Raw genomic sequence first — 17,446 nt, 5'->3', positions numbered from 1 at the left:
ATGGGCAACCCTTCCCCAAGAAAAGAGTTACTTAGTTAACTTTGCATCTCTCTGAGCAGTGACTCTTTCACTAGGGCTATTGAAGTGGTAAGGGTATTTTCTTTGGCCTCCCTTGTTTATCTATGACACCTCTTACAGTAGGACTAAACTGGCATCCCGGTTGTTTTGTTAGATTGCACCTGAAGTAGTCATCCAGTACAGTGACCCGTCTCTTGTCTTCGTCTTTTTCCTGTGCTTTGTCATCACCTCTATATCCTTCGGCTTTCTGATTTCCACACTTTTTGATACAGGTGAGTCTAAGACTCCCCCACTTGACAGATTCTCAGCATTTCGGTTGACAAAAGAGGATTTCGTTTGGGAGCTCCTTCCAGACTTCAGCTGCCAACTCCTATCCAGCCTCTGCTTATTACACTTTAACTAAAAAGACAGATATCATATGCATGTAAAATGATTTGAGAGGAAGGACAAAGATCAGGAAAATCAATACAGCAGAGGATGCCCATAAGAAGAGGATAAAAACCAACATAAGATTACATGTGACAGTAGGGTATTGACTAAAATAGGGTGATGTGGAAATATTCATTCACTCACCTGCTCTTTTAAGTCTTTGGATCACTCTTCACATGCCAGGAATCGTGTCGAGTATGCAAAATGCTCCTGAGAATCGACTTCCTGCCCTTCATGTTCTCACGTATGAGAGGGATGTGTAACTGGATAAATTCAGACTGGGCTAAGTTAGGAAATTTGTACAATTACTTCTCCAGTGGTCATTTTCTGTTATCACTTACTAAAAAAAAAAAAGTCTTCTTTTTCAGACAACAAATATTCACCATTTTCATTTTTATAACTTAGATATGCTGAATAATTAGAGTATTACTTTCAGTCATTTAAGGTGTAAGTACTATAAAACAAATTGCTTTATGGTAAAATTTACATTTCATAGGCATTTTTATTGTTTTCAGCAATAACCCTGCTACCAGTTGGTGCATTCTTACAAAATAGAGAGTCATACCTACCACCTATCATGATGTATAGTAAAACTTCAAGTGCAGAGAATCATTATGTCAAAGTTAGGCTGAAGGTGACTTGCTGAAGAGCAGGTTAAAGTAGACTAATGCCAAGGAACAAATCATTGGCCAAAACAACTATGATACTGATGAAATATTTTTAAAAATTCCTTCTGTTTATAAAATCCAAAAATTAGGTGACCTAGAAGGTGATTGAAAACCAAAGATAGCTTTTGTGTTGGGATATTCTGTTGAGCACCAGAGATTTTGGTGTTTTCTTCTGCCAGCAATTCAGGAGCTAATGTAAGTCCAGAGAACCTGCCAAAAGTGGACTATGTAAGAAGACTCCTCAAATAAAGGTAAAACCTCAAAGAGCCGCTCTTGCTGTGCAGGTGAATGAGAAACAGAGGTGCCGCACAGACTGCAAATTCTTGCCTTCCTTAAATTCACCAAGGTCTTAAGATTGTGGTTTATGTGAGAAGGGCATCAGTGAATGCAGTCAGCAGATGAAAATTCCAAGTTTTAATAGCAGAAGATTAGTGAGTTATATAAAGTTTTATATTTTGGAAATTACAGAAGTGCCTCTTTATCCCTCTTTCAATCTCCTTATATTCTGAAGTTTTTTGGTTGTTTTTTGTGATTCTGGTTTTAGTTGGCTTTTTGACTAAATGAAACTGCATGTACTATGTAGGGAATGATCTATATATGAAGTGGTATCATTCTGTTATTTTTCTACTGATGCTTTTCCATATCTGCTTTTTTATTATAAGTCCTTTAAGTTTTTTCATGGCATGAAATGGATAACAAATGCAAGAGGGTATATACAGTGTACCTAATAATAAAATGAACACCGAGGTGCTCACCCAAGTACCGAACATACCATATTGAAAAATTGCTAGTACCTAAGGAACACTTTAGGTGTTCCTTTCTAATAATAACCACTATTCTGACTGACTTTTCTTTACAGCTTTTCTACTTATATGTCTATCACTATGTACTGCTAGTGTTATAGTGAAATTATACCGTATGATTTGGATACAACATGGTATTAATGATTTAAGTGTTATCTACATAGTTTGATTTAATTTTTACTGCAGTATAGTGTTCTCTTGTACACTTATCAGTTTTATACTTCATAGGTATTTAGATTATTTCTAGTTAGTTATTGTTATGAATAATATTGATGTGAACATTCTTGTATATGTCAGCTGGTAGAGCTGTACAAGATTTTTTCTGGGGCACATAATTAGGAGTGAAATTTCTTACTCAGGTAGGATATGTGAGCATGTTACCTTACTGGATTATAGAAAAACTGTTTCCAAAGAGGTTGTACAATTTCAAATTCCTCCTAGCAGTAGGTAAGAATCTCTATTGTTACTAGCTTTTAAAATTTGTATCATATTTTGAGGTGTGAAAGGCATCTCATTGATGCCAATCATGTTTTTAGGTTAATAAGAACCCCGTGTGTTTTTCTCTATAAAATGCCTGTTTATATCTTTTGACCACATATTTTTATAGCTTTATAAATGTATAATATACATGCCATAACATTCACCCACTAGTAAATTTTTTAAGTTATGCAACCATCACCAAATCTCATTTTAGAAATTTTCCATCACTCCTGAAATTTCCTTTGAGCTAATTTTTGGTCAGTCCTCATTTTTATCTCTTCGGTACAAGGCAACAAGTCAACTGCTTTCTCTCTACATAAATCTGGGTTATCTTGCCATTTGGTATATATAGATAAAATGTGGAGTCTTCTAAAACATTTAGTTTCTTTTACTTATAATGATTTTGAAATCCATTCATGTTTTAGGATGTATCAGTATTTCCTTTCTGTTAATTGTTGAATAATATTTTAATTATATGGATATACAACATTTTGTTTATACATCCCAGGGTTAAAGGACATTTAAATTGTTCAATGTATTTTTGGCCATTAATAACACTGCTATGGCTATTTACATACAAGTCTTTGTGTGGACATATGTTTTCACTTCTCCATGAAATGGAATTGTTGGATTGTGAGATAAATTTATATTTAACTTTTAGAGAACATCCTCAAATTTTTCCAGTGTGGCTGTATAATTTTATATGTATCCCTATCAGTCATTTAGGTGTGGGGCTCTAGGACCCCTAGGTTGGGGGTTTGATAATAATCCAATAAGGATTTAAGGTGATTGAAAAGGATCTGTTTCTGTTACATCCGTACTTTAGATGTAGCCCTTCAGGGCACGTAGTAAAAGTTTGAGGTATTAATTATGGCTTCTTTTCTTTAGTATGTCTTAATTTCTGTATGCCTTTGACACTGTCAGAAACTCTGCTCAGTCCCTCAGACTCTTTTTAAAAAATTATTTTATGTCAGTCACCATACTGTACATTATGAGTTTTTGATGTAGTGTTCCATGATTCATTGTTTGCGTGTAACACCCAGTGCTCCATGCAGTCCAGGGCTTCCTTAATACACATCACCCGGTTCAAATAGGCAGTAACCTTTTTGACATCAGCCACAGCAACTTCTTTCAAGACACACCTCCAAAGGCAAGGGAAACAAAAGCAAAAATGAGCTTTTGGGACTTCATTTTGGGACTCTCCTGTGCACAGCAAAGGAAATCATCAAGACAAAGAGGCAACCCACAGGATGGGAGAAGATATTTGTAAATGACACTATGGACAAAGGGCTGATATCCAAGATCTGTAAAAAACTTATCAAACTCAACACCCCAAAACTAAATAATCTAGTAAAAAAAATGGGCAGAAGACATGAGCAGACAGTTTTCCAAAGTCCCTCAGACTCTAAGCCATAGCTTGGATTTTACAAATGCTTCAAGGTGGAAATTAGCACCAAATTTTAGACTGATTGCTCTTTTCTTGTCTTTTACCTTGATTTTGGTCGTATAAATTGTCCTTGCTTGGTAGCTTTCTGTCACTCAACATACTTAAAAAGTAATACTTTAACAAATTAATCAATCAACCAACAAGCAAACATAAAAAATAATTTTTCTAGATTTTTCTGTTGTCATTGCAAGAGTTGGTCTGAAATAATGCAGCCCCCATAATACAGAGCATCCTAATCCAGATGCTTCTGTTACACTTTTTCCCTGTTTTATAAAGTATTATAAATAAGTATTCAAAGTAACATAAATAAGACTGGAAATATATCTAAAACCACTGTCAACTTTTTCAGTTTTCATCTTCCAAAATTCCAAAATAAATGGAAATGTGTAGGTGTATTCATACGATGTAATTAGTGGTAGTGTACATCTCGAGATTGTTAGACTGAGTAGTCATGAATAAAAATGAAAAAGAGTGTTTCTATAAACATAAGGATAAATCCTTTTTTAGATTAGTAAATAACCACAATCATAGCCTTAGAGGGAGGATAAATTCCAGAAAAGTTTATTCCTTGTATCATTCATTCATTCATTTGAGCAAATATATTTACTGAGCACCTGTCTATGTTCAACACTGTTCTAGATGCTCATGAGAGAGTGCTGACCAAGACTGTTTCCCTTCTTTTGTAGGATCTACATTTTAGAGCTCTTTTATAATAAGATGAGATTTCTACATTAAGCTTTTGTAGTTTACTTGAACTGATTCTGTATTTTCCTTCTTTCTTTTCAGCTACTTTGGCTGTTTCTGTTGGAGGTTTCCTCTATTTTCTCACCTTCTTTCCATATATATTCATGCAAACCATATATACACAAATGGCCCTCACCGAGAAGCTGGTTTTCTGTCTCCTTTCAAATGTTGCAGTAGCTTTGGGGGCTAATATTATAAGCCAGATGGAAATGAAGCGTGAGTCTTTCCTTTATAAAATTAACTTTGATGATGATCCCAGGAAGAAAAGGCATGTTGTCTGGGGTTTGCCAGTAGAGTGGGTGGGGCAGTGGGTGAGAGATGATTGTAATGTTTCCTAAATAGTTTTTCTGGATTGTATTTTTTTTATCATAAAAATGATATCTCTGTATTATATGTATGCATGCACCATATATATGTATACCTGTATACATGAACATGTATATGAAAATATGTATTTACATGTCTTTATATCAGTATGCTCATCTTGGTGGGCAGTTTTGCCACCTAGGGGATATTGAGAATTCTGGAGATATATTTGGTGTTTGATGATCATGTCTAGTGAAGGATTGCTACTGATATCTAGTGTGTAGAAGCCAGAGATGCCACTAAATATCCTACAAAGTACAGGACATTCCCTGAAACAGAAGTATACAGGCTCAAATGTCAGTAGTGCCAAGGATGAGACATCCAGCTAATACCCATATTTTAACATCTGTGAGTTCACACTGTTGGATCCAATTCCTATCTAGTATCAAGAGTTCTTCCTAGTTTTTCCCTATCCCATATATATACTTCCCTGTCCAACCATGAGAAATGTTGCCTGCTACCATTATCAGTATAATTACACATTTGTTCAGTTTTTCCTTACTCTGGAAATAGGGAACCACTCATCCATACCACTGTAAACATCAAACATATTAAGTATGGTAATTGTTTGTAATTCTACATTTCTCCTTCAGAATCTTCAGATTCTCTCCAGAATCTTTAGGATTTTTCATATATAAGCTTAAGTCATCTGTGAGTAAGAGTAGTTTTAGTTCCTCCTACGTAATTTGCCTTATCTTTTTATTTGGCTTAACTTCTATGGCTGTAACTTCACGTGTGTACAGTGTTGAATAGAAGTGGGAGAGTGAACATGTTTATCTTGTTCCTGATCTTTGGAAGAAAGCTTTCTGTCTTTTACGTTTTTTTTTTTTTTTTAAGATTTTTATTTGTTTACTTGACAGACAGAGCTCACAAGTAGTCAGAGAGGCAGGCAGAGAGAGCGATGTGGAAGCAGGTTCCCTGCTGAGCAGAGAGCCAGATGACATGCGGGGCTGGATCCCAGGACCTTGAGATCATGACCTGAGCCGAAGGCAGAGGCTTAATGCACTGAGCCACCAAGGCGCCCTGTCTTTTACTTTTTTTTCTATTATTTAGTTGTGGGTTTTTCATAGGTGACCTTTATCCAATTAAGAAAATGCTTTCTCTTTCCATTTTTAAATGTTTTATTATTGTTGTTATTATGAAAGAGTATTGGTATTGTCAGATATTCTTTCTGCATCAATAGGAATGAGCATGTAACTTTTTTCCCTCCTTTTTTCCAGCTTTATTGAGGTATAACTCATAAAAAATGTATATATTTAGGTTTTCAGTGCGATTCTTTAAAGGTGTACAGTGATACATGATGATTTAATATATAACATATAGACTGTGACATGATGATCAGAATAAAGTTAACACATCTATTACTTTAGATACTATATGTGTCTGTGTGTGCTTGTGTGGTAACAACTTTTAAGATCAATTTCTTAAAAGGTACCATTTCTGATTTTTTCATTATATGTAATCTTTGTATATGAATCATGGGAAACTACAAAATTAACAAATGTCTTGAGATCCTTATGTACAGCATACATTATCCCTGAAATCCATGTATCTGTGTATTCAAATTCCATGTACTCAAATCCATGTATTTGTGTAGCACTTAACCTTTACAAAGAAAAGCGGCTCCAAAGATAGTCTTAGACACAGGAAACTGATCCTTTTTCACTTTGTACCCACCTCACACCCTGATTTTAATTGTCTTGGTCATGGACTTTTCCAAGAAGAGATTTTTATATTTCAGTTCCATAGTTGGTTATCAGGAAACCCTCCTTTTCCTCTCTTGAAGGAGTTAGGTCCAATATATTGATGTTGATGTATCCCCTCCAATATTTTCAGTTTCAGGAAGCATGTCCTCTGGTTCTCTGCCTTCACCTTCATTTAAAGCTGCTGCCACTTACGGGTTTGTGGAGCAAGAATTGGAAGTTTCTTTAATTTGGGTGTACTTGATCCAAGTTGAATGAATACGGCTAATTCTTTCTTTGTCATCTGACCCCACACCCAGACTTGGAGGTCTGCGGCTTCTCATTCAGCTGGTCACTTCTCAGCACTGTGACTGGAACTTTCCCCGGTTACTCCATAGCCTGCAGTTAGATGTGGCTTTTTTAACTTCTCTCTCTTACCTTTCTGTCCATCATTGTCGCTGCCCCATCCTCTCCTGTAGCTTTTACACCAAGGACTCTGGCATTTCTTTTTTATTCTTTCTTAGAATTTCCAACTCTCTGCACACATTATCCATCTGGTCTTGCATGTTGTATATTTCTTCCATTAAAGCACTTACCATGGGGTGCCTGGGTGGCTCATTCGTTAAGCTCTGCCTTCAGCTCAGGTCATGATCTCAGAGTCCTAGGATGGAGCCCCACATTGGGCTCTCTGCTTGACAGGACGCCTGCTTCTCCCTCTCCCACTCCCCCTGCTTGTATTCCCTCTCTCACTGTATCTCTCCCTATCAAATAAAAGCACTTACCATGTTAATCACAGTTTTTTTTAGAAATTCCTGGTCTGATGATCCTAACATCTTTGTTATATCAAAGTCTAATTCAGATGCTTGTTCACTCTCTTCAACCTATGTTCTTTGACCTTCAGTATGCCTGATAATTTTTTGTTGTAAGATGGACAAGAGGGGGGCACCTGGGTCCTCAGTCAGTTAAGTGTCTTACTCTTGATTGCAGCTCAGGTCATGATCTTAGGATCCTGAGACTGAGACCCCCGTCAGGCTCTGTGCTTAGCAGGGAGTCTGCTTGGGATTCTTTCTCTCCCTCTCCCCTTCCCACTTTCGTTCTGTCTCTCTCAAATAAATCAAATCAAATCAAATATTAACATAAAAAATAATGAAAATAAAGTGAATCCCTTATAAGCAGTTAAAAAAAAAAAAAAAAAAAGGTGGCCATGGAGTACTGGGTAAAAGGAACCACACAGTAAATAGGCCTTTAGCGATGTAGAGATAAGATGTGTAGCTCTATGACTTGGCTTCAATCACTTGGTAAGTTTGTACCCTTGGACTATGAACTCCATTAGTGCTTCTCAGTTTTTTTGCCCTGCTTAGATGGGGCAGGATGGCTCGAGGGAACTAGAGTTAGGTATTTACCTTCCCCTAGGTGAGTTAGGCTCTGGTAAGATAGTTTCTTATGAAGAAAGGCCTGATTAGGAATGAAGTGCACAGGAACATTTCCAAATAGCTCTTTCCCTCTCCCTCCTAAGAGTATGAAGGGATTTTTCTCTGATATTCACTGTAAGGAATTGGCAGGGCTCCCAAAGGTAAAACTTGCAAAAGCCTCAATGACTTGATCCCGTGGAATATTTAATCCTCAGGCTTGTTTACCCTGGGTTTGGCAATTCATCAATTATAGTTTAGGTTTTCCTACCCCAGTTCTCATTCCCTTGGAGGTTTTTGCTCGAAGTTTGTTTCATTAAATTCTCTGTGCCTGCCTGTCTGTCTCTCCAGTTGTGGGGGCAGTGGTTTGCCTTGTGACCTCATGTCTCTAATAGATCTAAGAAGAATTTCAGTTCACCTTTTTACTTCTTGTTAGGATGGAGCAGTGATTCCTGCATTCCTTACAGGCCAGACTTGAAACTAGAAGCCAAGCCTTGTTTTTGTATTTATGAATGTATTTCCAAATGTATATATCTTGCTGGTTATTTCAGTGAGATTCACATGAAAGAGAATGGAGTAATAGGGCCGCCATCACAACCAGTAGGTCTGTTTATGGCTTTAAAGCTTACTTTATGGACTTTTTGTGACTATTTTTGTTTCAGTCACTACTAACTTTTAGTTGAGTTTGGCTGTAGAAAGAGGCAAATTGTTTCATTACTTACTTTATTATCGTCTTGGACAGCCTGAATTTCAAAGTATCAGTGAATAGCAAACAGACAGTACCTGTCTTCAGAGAATACCAATACTTTCTTATTGTTTAATGATGAAGTAGCTGGATAAGTTTGTTCTAGTCACAGTTGGGCACCTCAGGTAACTGTCTACTATTATGTTTCAGAATATGGTGTCCAGTGGGATAACATCCAGTCACCAGTGAGCCCAGATGATGATCTTCGTTTTGTCCATATTATGGGAATGCTTTTATTTGATGCTGCCTTGTTTGGCCTTATGGCCTGGTATATGGATGCTGTCTTTCCAGGGAGGTATGGTGTGCCTAAGCCTTGGTATTTCTTTGTGCAGGTAAGTTCTAATGATTCTATCATTGAGAGAAACCCCAGTTCTTATGTATTTAGTTTGTTAAACAGTGAACGTTGTTACCTTAAACACCCTCTCTGTGGTTCTCCAGTCTTATGATACTAATACAGTTTTTATTCTTTCTGAACTAAAACCATTACAAGTCAACTTTGTGACATGTACAATAGAATCAGATAGCTTTCTACAGGAAAAAAAAATCACCTGTCTGAGTGAATGTGTGGTGGTGCCCTTAGATCCTAGTGAGGACGAAATGAATTGTGTCTCATATCTGGTTTATCAGCACCTGCTTTTTTTCTACTATTAGCCCAAATTACTTAGAATCAAAGCCACAGCAAAGTGAGAAGCATCTCTATCTTAGTCTATTTGCAGTCTACTTTTTTATTGTTCTGTGGTTCAAAGTGAATGGTTCCCAAACTCTTAGTCTCAGAAATCCTTTATACTCCTAAAAATTATTGAGCACCCCAAAGAGCTGTGATTAATATGGGTTTTATCTATCAATATTAACCATATTTAGAAATTAAAAGAAATTTAAAAAATATTTGTCAACTTATTTAAATATATTACTAATAAATGCATTGCATGTTGAGGTCAGGGTTTGGGGGATAAATAGCTTTTTTTCAAAATTTAAAAATATTTGAAGAGTGTCCTGTTTTATAATTTTTTTCAAATATTTTTTATATTTAATAAAATAACTAGATTCTCATTGGAGAGCGTATTTCTGCTTTTAATTTTTTGCATTATGTTTTTTTGCTTAAAATATATGGAGAAAATAAAACCTCACGCAGATACGTAGTTGAAAGATGAGGAGTATATCAGTAGCCTTTTTAACAAATTTGGGTATTTGCTGTGTCAAGACTAATGATAATTTTCTACCAGGTAGTTGAAGTTTGGAATCTGAAAACACATTAACAAGCATTTCTTATTCTGTTTCATAATAATATTCATTGGTGTATCTTGTGATCTGATAGATCTTTAACCATGCATAAATTTGTAACATCATATTTTGGTTACTTGAAAAATATTGGTTCATCAATACAAACCTTCCAAGTGATGACACATTTCATCATACATTATCAAAGCATCATTTATTAATATCAACATGATGTTATGATAGTTTTCAAGAATTATAAATTTGTCACACAAGAGTAGGTATCAGTTTTTCAAAATTCTAGTTTTCACTTGAAAGTTCCAGTTACATCATTAGCAGCAAGTATTGTCAGTTCCTTTCTTTTAAGTAATAAGATTTCTCCATTAATTTTCTTTTTTTCATGGGTAAAGTGATAGAAGTTTACTAAGTGAAGATACAGTAAAAGCTCTTAAGAGTGAGAGAGGTCCCGACAGGATTGCTAACAAGGGCCTTTACAGTTGGTCTTTTATAGAAAGCTAACCAGTGAACTTAAATCCTTTCAGCACCTTCAATGGCTTCCTTCCTTTTTAGGGTCTTCATTAATTTTCAAGAAAATGTCTGCTAGATATCCAAATCTAAAGAACCATAATTTTTGTATCTGTCATTCTTTCAGAAAAAAGTGGTTTCCATGAAAAAAGTGGCTAGTTCACAACTCAAATGACACAAGTAATTTTTCTTAGAGCTTCCATTATATTTTCATTTGCTATAGAAATGCTTTATTCATATTTCCCATTTCATCACACAGAATATTTAAAGTATCATATTCAAGGAATGAAACTTAATAACTAATTTTTACTTTTTCATAAAAGACACAATTAAGTGAAATAAATTGATTTATTACTGTGTCTAGTGGTGAAGAGGATGGTGATTGCTTAGTACACTTTTATGTTACTAATTTGATTAGCATTAAAGCACCAGGCATTTTATGCAACATTTCTTTTATACCACCAATGAAGATATCAATGCAATAGAAAGATGAATCATGTATTTTTAGAAGTATTTTTATGAAAAAGAATTTTGAACTCACAGACTCATGAAAATGTTTAAGGAATCTCCAGGTATCTATCTGTATACTGCATGTCCAAATAAAAACACTCAACTTAGAGTGGTAGAATGCTTTTTGCCAAACCATTTTTAAGTAGATTTTATTTTGTTTTTCTTCTTGGACAGTGAGCTTTTAAATAACAGGTTTTGTGCTTACTGTGTAGAAGTTCACATTCTAGGTAGTTTGCTTTCAATTTTGTTTCAATGTATGTGGTTCAACCCATCTTGAAACCAAAGTGAAATGAGCCAAAGTGTTAAGAGCGTTTCATTTTTCATGGACATCATTTCACTGACATCCTGATGACTATGGTTTTGGTCTTTTCTTAGAAGTCCTACTGGTTTGGTAAAGCTTTAAGCGTTAAGTATAAAGAAGATAAACGAATTATTGACACAATTAAAAGTGATTATTTTGAAGAAGAGCCTGTTGATTTGGTGGCTGGTATTAGGATCCAACATCTATACAAGGTACTGTTTTCTAAGTCTCTTTTCCCCAATGCACAGAAAGTTAGTTGATGGTGTATAGTAAATGTTCTCACTGGCCATGGTCCCACCTCCCCACCATAAGATGTTAATAAAAGTTGTATTCAGCACATTCATTGACAAAATAAAAATGAAAGATGTGCAAATAAAGTAAAAATCCATGTATTTATCATTTCTTCAGAATGGAATACAGCTTTGTATTATGATAATGGTGTCTTTTACAGTATTCCCACTATAAGAGCTAATGTCTAGCTGGGACCATGATGATTTGATGCGTAAATATTAATTTATGTTTACAGTTATGGTTTTACTTGTTCTACCAATTATGCATTAGACTATTTGGCTGAATTCTCTTTTGTCCAAACTTTTGGTGAGGAGGTGTTCCTGGATATATTAGTTTATTTGGATCAATTAAGTGCCCCTATGTAGGCCTTTGTTGCTATAAACGTTGCTCTTAGTACAGCTTTTTGTTATATTATATGAGCAATTACTTGCAAAAAATGAAATGGAGGAATCTGGAAGAAATGGAGGCATTCCTAGAAACATATAAACTACCAGACTGAACAGGAGGAAATAGACAACCTGAACAGACCCATAACCAACAAAGAAATGGAATCAATAATCAAAAATCTCCAAACAAAAGTCCAGGGCCAGATAGCCTCCCTGTGAAATTCTACAAAACATTTAAAGAATTAATACATGTTCTTCTGAAGCTGTTTCAAAAAAATAGAAATGGAAGGAATATTTCCAAACACTTTTCATAAGACCAGAATTACCTTGATCCCAAAACTGGACATAGACCCTACCAAAAAGTAGAATTACAGACCAATATTCTGGATGCAAAATTTCTCAGCAAGGTACTAGCTAATAGGATCCAATGGGCAACATTTAAAGGATTATTCACCATGACAAAGGGGGATTTATTCCTGGGCTGCAAGCCTGATTCAACATCCATAGATCAATCAATATGATACACCACATTAATAAAAGAAAGGGTAAGAACCATATGGTCCTATCAATAGATGCAGAAAAAGCATTTGACAAAATACAGCATCCTTTCTTGATAAAAACTTTCTGCAGTGTAGGGATAGATGGTACATACCTCAATACCATAAAAGCCATATATGAAAACCCCACAGTGAATATCATCCTCAATGGAGAAAAACTGAGAGCTTTCCCTCTAAGGTCAGGAACATGACAGGGATGTCCACTCTCACCACTGTTGTTTAACATGGTACAGGAAGTCCTAGCCTCAGCAATAGACAACAAAAAGAAATGAAAGGCATCCAAATTGACAAGGAAGAAGTCAGACTCTTTGTAGACAACATGATATTCTGTGTAGAAAACCTAAAAGATTCCACCCCAGAATTGCTAGAACTGATACAGGAATTCAGCAGAGCCACAGGATATAAATTGATGCACAACAGTTAGTTATATTTCTATTCACTAACAATGAGGCAGAAGAAAGAGAAATCAAGGAATTGATCCCATTTTCATTTGCACAAAAACCAGTAAGAGACCTGGGAATAAACCTAACCAAACAGGTAAAAGATCTGTACTCTGAAAACTGGAGAACGCTTATTTTTTTTAAAGATGTTATTTACTTATTTGACAGAGAGAGCGAGAGAGCGCGAGCATAAGCAAGGCGAGTGGCAGGCAGAAGGAGAGGGACAAGCACTGAGCAGGGTGCCTGATGTGGGGTCTGATCTAGGACCTTGGGGTCATGACCTGAGCCAAAGGCAGTTGCTTAACAACTGAGCCACCAGGCACCCCTGGAGAACACTTATGAAAGAAATTGAGGAAGACACAAAAAATGGAAAAGCATTCCATGCACATAGATTGGAAGAACACATGTTAAAATATCTGTGCTACCCAAAGCAATCTACAAATTCAGTGCAATCCCTATCAAAATACCATCAGCATTTTTTTCACAGCACTAGAACAAACAATCCTAAAATTTGTATGGAACTGGAAAAGACCCCGAATAGCCAAAGCAATCCTGAAAAAGAGAAGCAGAGCTGAAGGTATGAAATTCTGGACTTCAAGCTGTATTGCAAAACCGTAATCATCAAGAGAGTATGTAATGGCACAAAAACAGACACATAGATCAATGGAACAGAATAGAGAGCCCAGAAATGGACCCTCAGCTCTATGGCCAACTAATCTTCAACAAAGCAGGAAATGATATCCAATGGAAAGAAGACAGTCTTTTCAACAAATGGTGTTGGGAAAATGGGACACATGCCGAAGAATGAAACTGAAGCACTTCCTACACCATACAAAAAAAAAAAAAAAAAAAAAAAAGGATGAAAGACCTAAATATGAGACAGGAATCCATCAAAATTCCAGAAGAGAACACAGGAAGCAACCTCTTCTCCCTCACCGCAATGACTTTTCATCGGACCTTCCCCTTTTACCAGCAAAACACTTTTCCACTCCTCCTACTGGCCTGCATTGGCTTGGAGTCTCTGCTGGACCCAGGCCGTGGTGGCCGCCCACAGACTCTGTCTGCTCTCAGAGGTGATTAGTCTGGGGAATACATAAAAGCACTCAGAATACTACCCAGGCCCAGTATCATACACTCCCACTCCCCTTCCTTTTCCTTCCTGCCTGCTGGACACATCTCCAAAGGCAAGGGAAACCAAAGCAAAAATGAACTGAACATAATAAAAAATTTTTTTTAATTTACCCCAAAGATACAGATATAGTGAAACGAAGGGCCATCTTTACCCCAATGTTCATAGCAGCAACGGCCACAGTTGCCAGACTGTGGAAAGAGCCAAGATGCCCTTCAGCAGACGAATGGATAAAGAAGATATGGTCCATATATATGGTAGAGTTTTATGCCTCCATCAGAAAGGATGAATACCCAACTTTTGTATCAATATGGACAGGACTGGAGGAGATTATGCTGAGTGAAATAAGTTAAACAGAGTCAGTTATCATATGGTTTCACTTACTTGTGGAGCATAAGGAATAACAGAGGACACTGGGAGAAGGAGAGGAGAAGTGGGTTGGGAAATCGGAGGGGATGATGAAGCATGAGAGACTGTGGACTCTGAGAAACAATCTGAGGGTTTTGGAGGGGAGGGGGGTAAGGGTTGGGAGGGCCTGGTGGTGGGTATTAAGGAGGGCACATACTGCATGGAGCACTGGGTGTGTGCATAAACATTGAATCTTGGAACACTGAAAAAATAAATAAAAAAAGAAAAAAATTTAAAATAGAGACTTTAAAAAATGAACTATTAGGACTTCATCAGGGTAGAAAGCTTTTGCACAGCCAAGGAAACAGTTAACTAAAAGGCAAAATACATGTGGTGTGTGTGTGTACACACACACACACACACACACACACACACACTGGAATTTTACTCAGCCATATAAAAGAATGAAATCTTGCCATTTGCAATGTCATGGATGAAACTAGAGGGTATTACATTAAGTGAAGTAAGTCAGAGAAAGATAAATACCATATGATGTCATTCATATGTGAAATTTAGGAAACAAAACAGATAAACATAGAGGAAATGAAGGAAAAATAAAATAGGATGAAAATTGAGAGAGAGGCAAACCAGAAGAGATGCTGAACTCTAGGAAACAAACTGAGGGCTGCTGGAGGGGACATGGGGTGGGGGATGGAATAACTGGATAGGGCACTGGTTGTAATGAGCACTAGGTGTTATATGCAACAGATGAATGCCTAAATTATACCTCTGAACCTAATCAGAAAAGCTATATGACTTCAAGGAGCTTTACTTGACTATTTTATACAAAGTAGCACCATCTACCAATGTTACTACGATAGGTAATCATTTACAGGTTTTTGATTTCTATGTGTTCCTCCTACTGGAATTTTTCTGTCACGAGAGCAGGAGCTATTTTGGTCTTCTTCATTAATGTATTCATAGTACCTTACACAATGTATGCCACAAAGTATGGGCCCACAATAAATATTTGTTGACTGAAGGGATTGATTAGCAGTGATTTGTTTTAGTAGACGACGAGGCAGAAGGAAGTGTGTAAGGTAAGTCAGTCTCAGGTTTCTCTCTTTATATCTACGTGGGTTGTGGTAAGGAATGTGGCACGAGGAATATATTTTCAGGTATGCTAATAAGTAGTGTTTGGAGTACCTCAAGGAAAGTATAATGTGTGTCCACCATGAAGTTCTAGAACTTAGCAGGAAGACATAGAGAAGCAGACTGTGGTGTTATCAGCCTCAGGACAGTAGCTGGACTGAAGTGGGACTGACTGAGATGAGTTTTGTAGACCTACTTTTAAGGTCTCTGCATATATTGCCTTTAAATATTGTTTATTTTTCAGTTTTATCTTTTTAATGCTTTGGCTTTTTCTTCTTTTGAGATTAATGTTCTTTTATTTTGTTCTTTTCTGGATAGTTGATAGACATACCTGCCCTTTATAAGCAGTAATAATAAACAGAAAGCTAGTACTTTTTAAAAATTTTCACAGGAATTCACAGTGGAGAAGGATACCATCGTAGCAGTAAAAAACTTAACTTTCAATGTATATGAGGGTCAAATCACTATTCTTCTGGGACCTAATGGAGCAGGAAAGACTACCACCTTATCGATTCTTACAGGTAAGTTTTTAGGGTCACCCTGATCACAGATACCATACATCAAATTCTGAAGCTTCTGTGTACCCTCTTGACATTGACATCATTGTTATTTAAGTTATATACACAGTTGTTGATTAATTCACACTCTTCTTAAAGTGCAGAACATTTGTTACAAAGTTTAAAAATCAGTATTTGTTTTTGCATCTCACATGCCTTTTCTTCATAATATATTATTCCCATTGGTGAATGCAAACGCCCTTTAATTTTCAATTCTTACTCATTTATTCTTTCCTGTTCTTTTGTCTTACTTTCACTTTTATTCCCCTGTCCCCTTTGTAGGAAAATTATTCTAATTTAATTTACATAGTTTTCATTGTAAAATATCTGATATATATTCTGATGAATGGATTATTATATATATTAAAAATTTTTCAGTCAACAAAACTAAAAGGCAATCTACAGAATGAGAGAAGATATTTGCAAATGACATTACAAATAAAGGGCTGGTATCCAAGATCCATAAAGAACTTCTCAAACTCAACACCCAAAAAACAAATAATCCAGTCAAAAATGGGAGGAAGACATGAACGGATACTTCTCCAGAGAAGACATACAAGTGGCCAATAGACACATGAAAAAATGCTCCACATCACTAGTCATCAGGGAAATACAAATAAAAACCACAATGAGATACCACCTTTTACCAGTTAAAATGGCAAACAAAATAGGAAACAACAAATATTGCAAGGATATGGAGAAAGGGGAACACTCTTACGCTGTTGGTGGGAATCCAAGCTGGTGAAGCTATTCTGGAAAACAGTATGGACCTTCCTCAAAAAGTTAAAAATAGAGCCACCCTACAGCCCTAGCAGCAGTGTCCACAATAGCCAACTTCAGAAGGAGCCAAGATGTCCTTCAATGGATGAATTGATAAAGAAGAAGTGGTACATATATGTACAATGGGATATTATTCAGCCATCAGAAAGGATGAATATCTAGCATTTACATCGACATGGATGGAACTAGAGGGTATTATGCTGAATGAAATAAAGTCAGTCAGAGAAAGATAATTATCATATGGTTTCACTCATATGTGGAACATGAAGAATAGTGCAGAGGACAATAGGGATGGGGGGGAAACGGAATGGAATCAGAGAGGGAGACCAACCATATGAGACTCTTGATTCTGAGAAACTAAGGGTTTCAGAAAGGGATATAGGTGAGGGGATAGGGTAACTGGGTGATGGCATTAAGGAGGGTACATGATGTGATGAGCCCTGGGTGTTATACTGAACTGATGA

At 36.4% G+C, this 17,446-nt stretch overlaps 1 protein-coding gene across 2 annotated transcripts in view; it reads left to right on the top strand.

The window, feature by feature from the left end:
* LOC309854549 (phospholipid-transporting ATPase ABCA3-like) overlaps nucleotides 1-17,446 on the top strand; it is a 143,346-nt gene that overhangs the window by 51,580 nt on the left and 74,320 nt on the right. The window contains exons 8-12 of one of the 2 annotated variants that reach the window (XM_082713832.1): nucleotides 173-290; nucleotides 4,632-4,805; nucleotides 8,942-9,123; nucleotides 11,417-11,554; nucleotides 16,037-16,166. In XM_082713832.1, coding sequence (XP_082569958.1) covers nucleotides 173-290; nucleotides 4,632-4,805; nucleotides 8,942-9,123; nucleotides 11,417-11,554; nucleotides 16,037-16,166 — 742 coding nt within the window. The remainder of the gene's footprint in view (nucleotides 1-172; nucleotides 291-4,631; nucleotides 4,806-8,941; nucleotides 9,124-11,416; nucleotides 11,555-16,036; nucleotides 16,167-17,446) is intronic. The other variant, XM_082713833.1, reaches the window with a different exon arrangement.

Source organism: Mustela nivalis (assembly GCF_964662115.1).
Source record: "Mustela nivalis genome assembly, chromosome: 19".
In the NCBI taxonomy this organism is placed as follows: Eukaryota; Metazoa; Chordata; class Mammalia; order Carnivora; family Mustelidae; genus Mustela; species Mustela nivalis.
The sequence above is the reverse complement of the archived record's forward strand: the minus strand, read 5'-3'. Positions and strand labels throughout refer to the sequence as shown.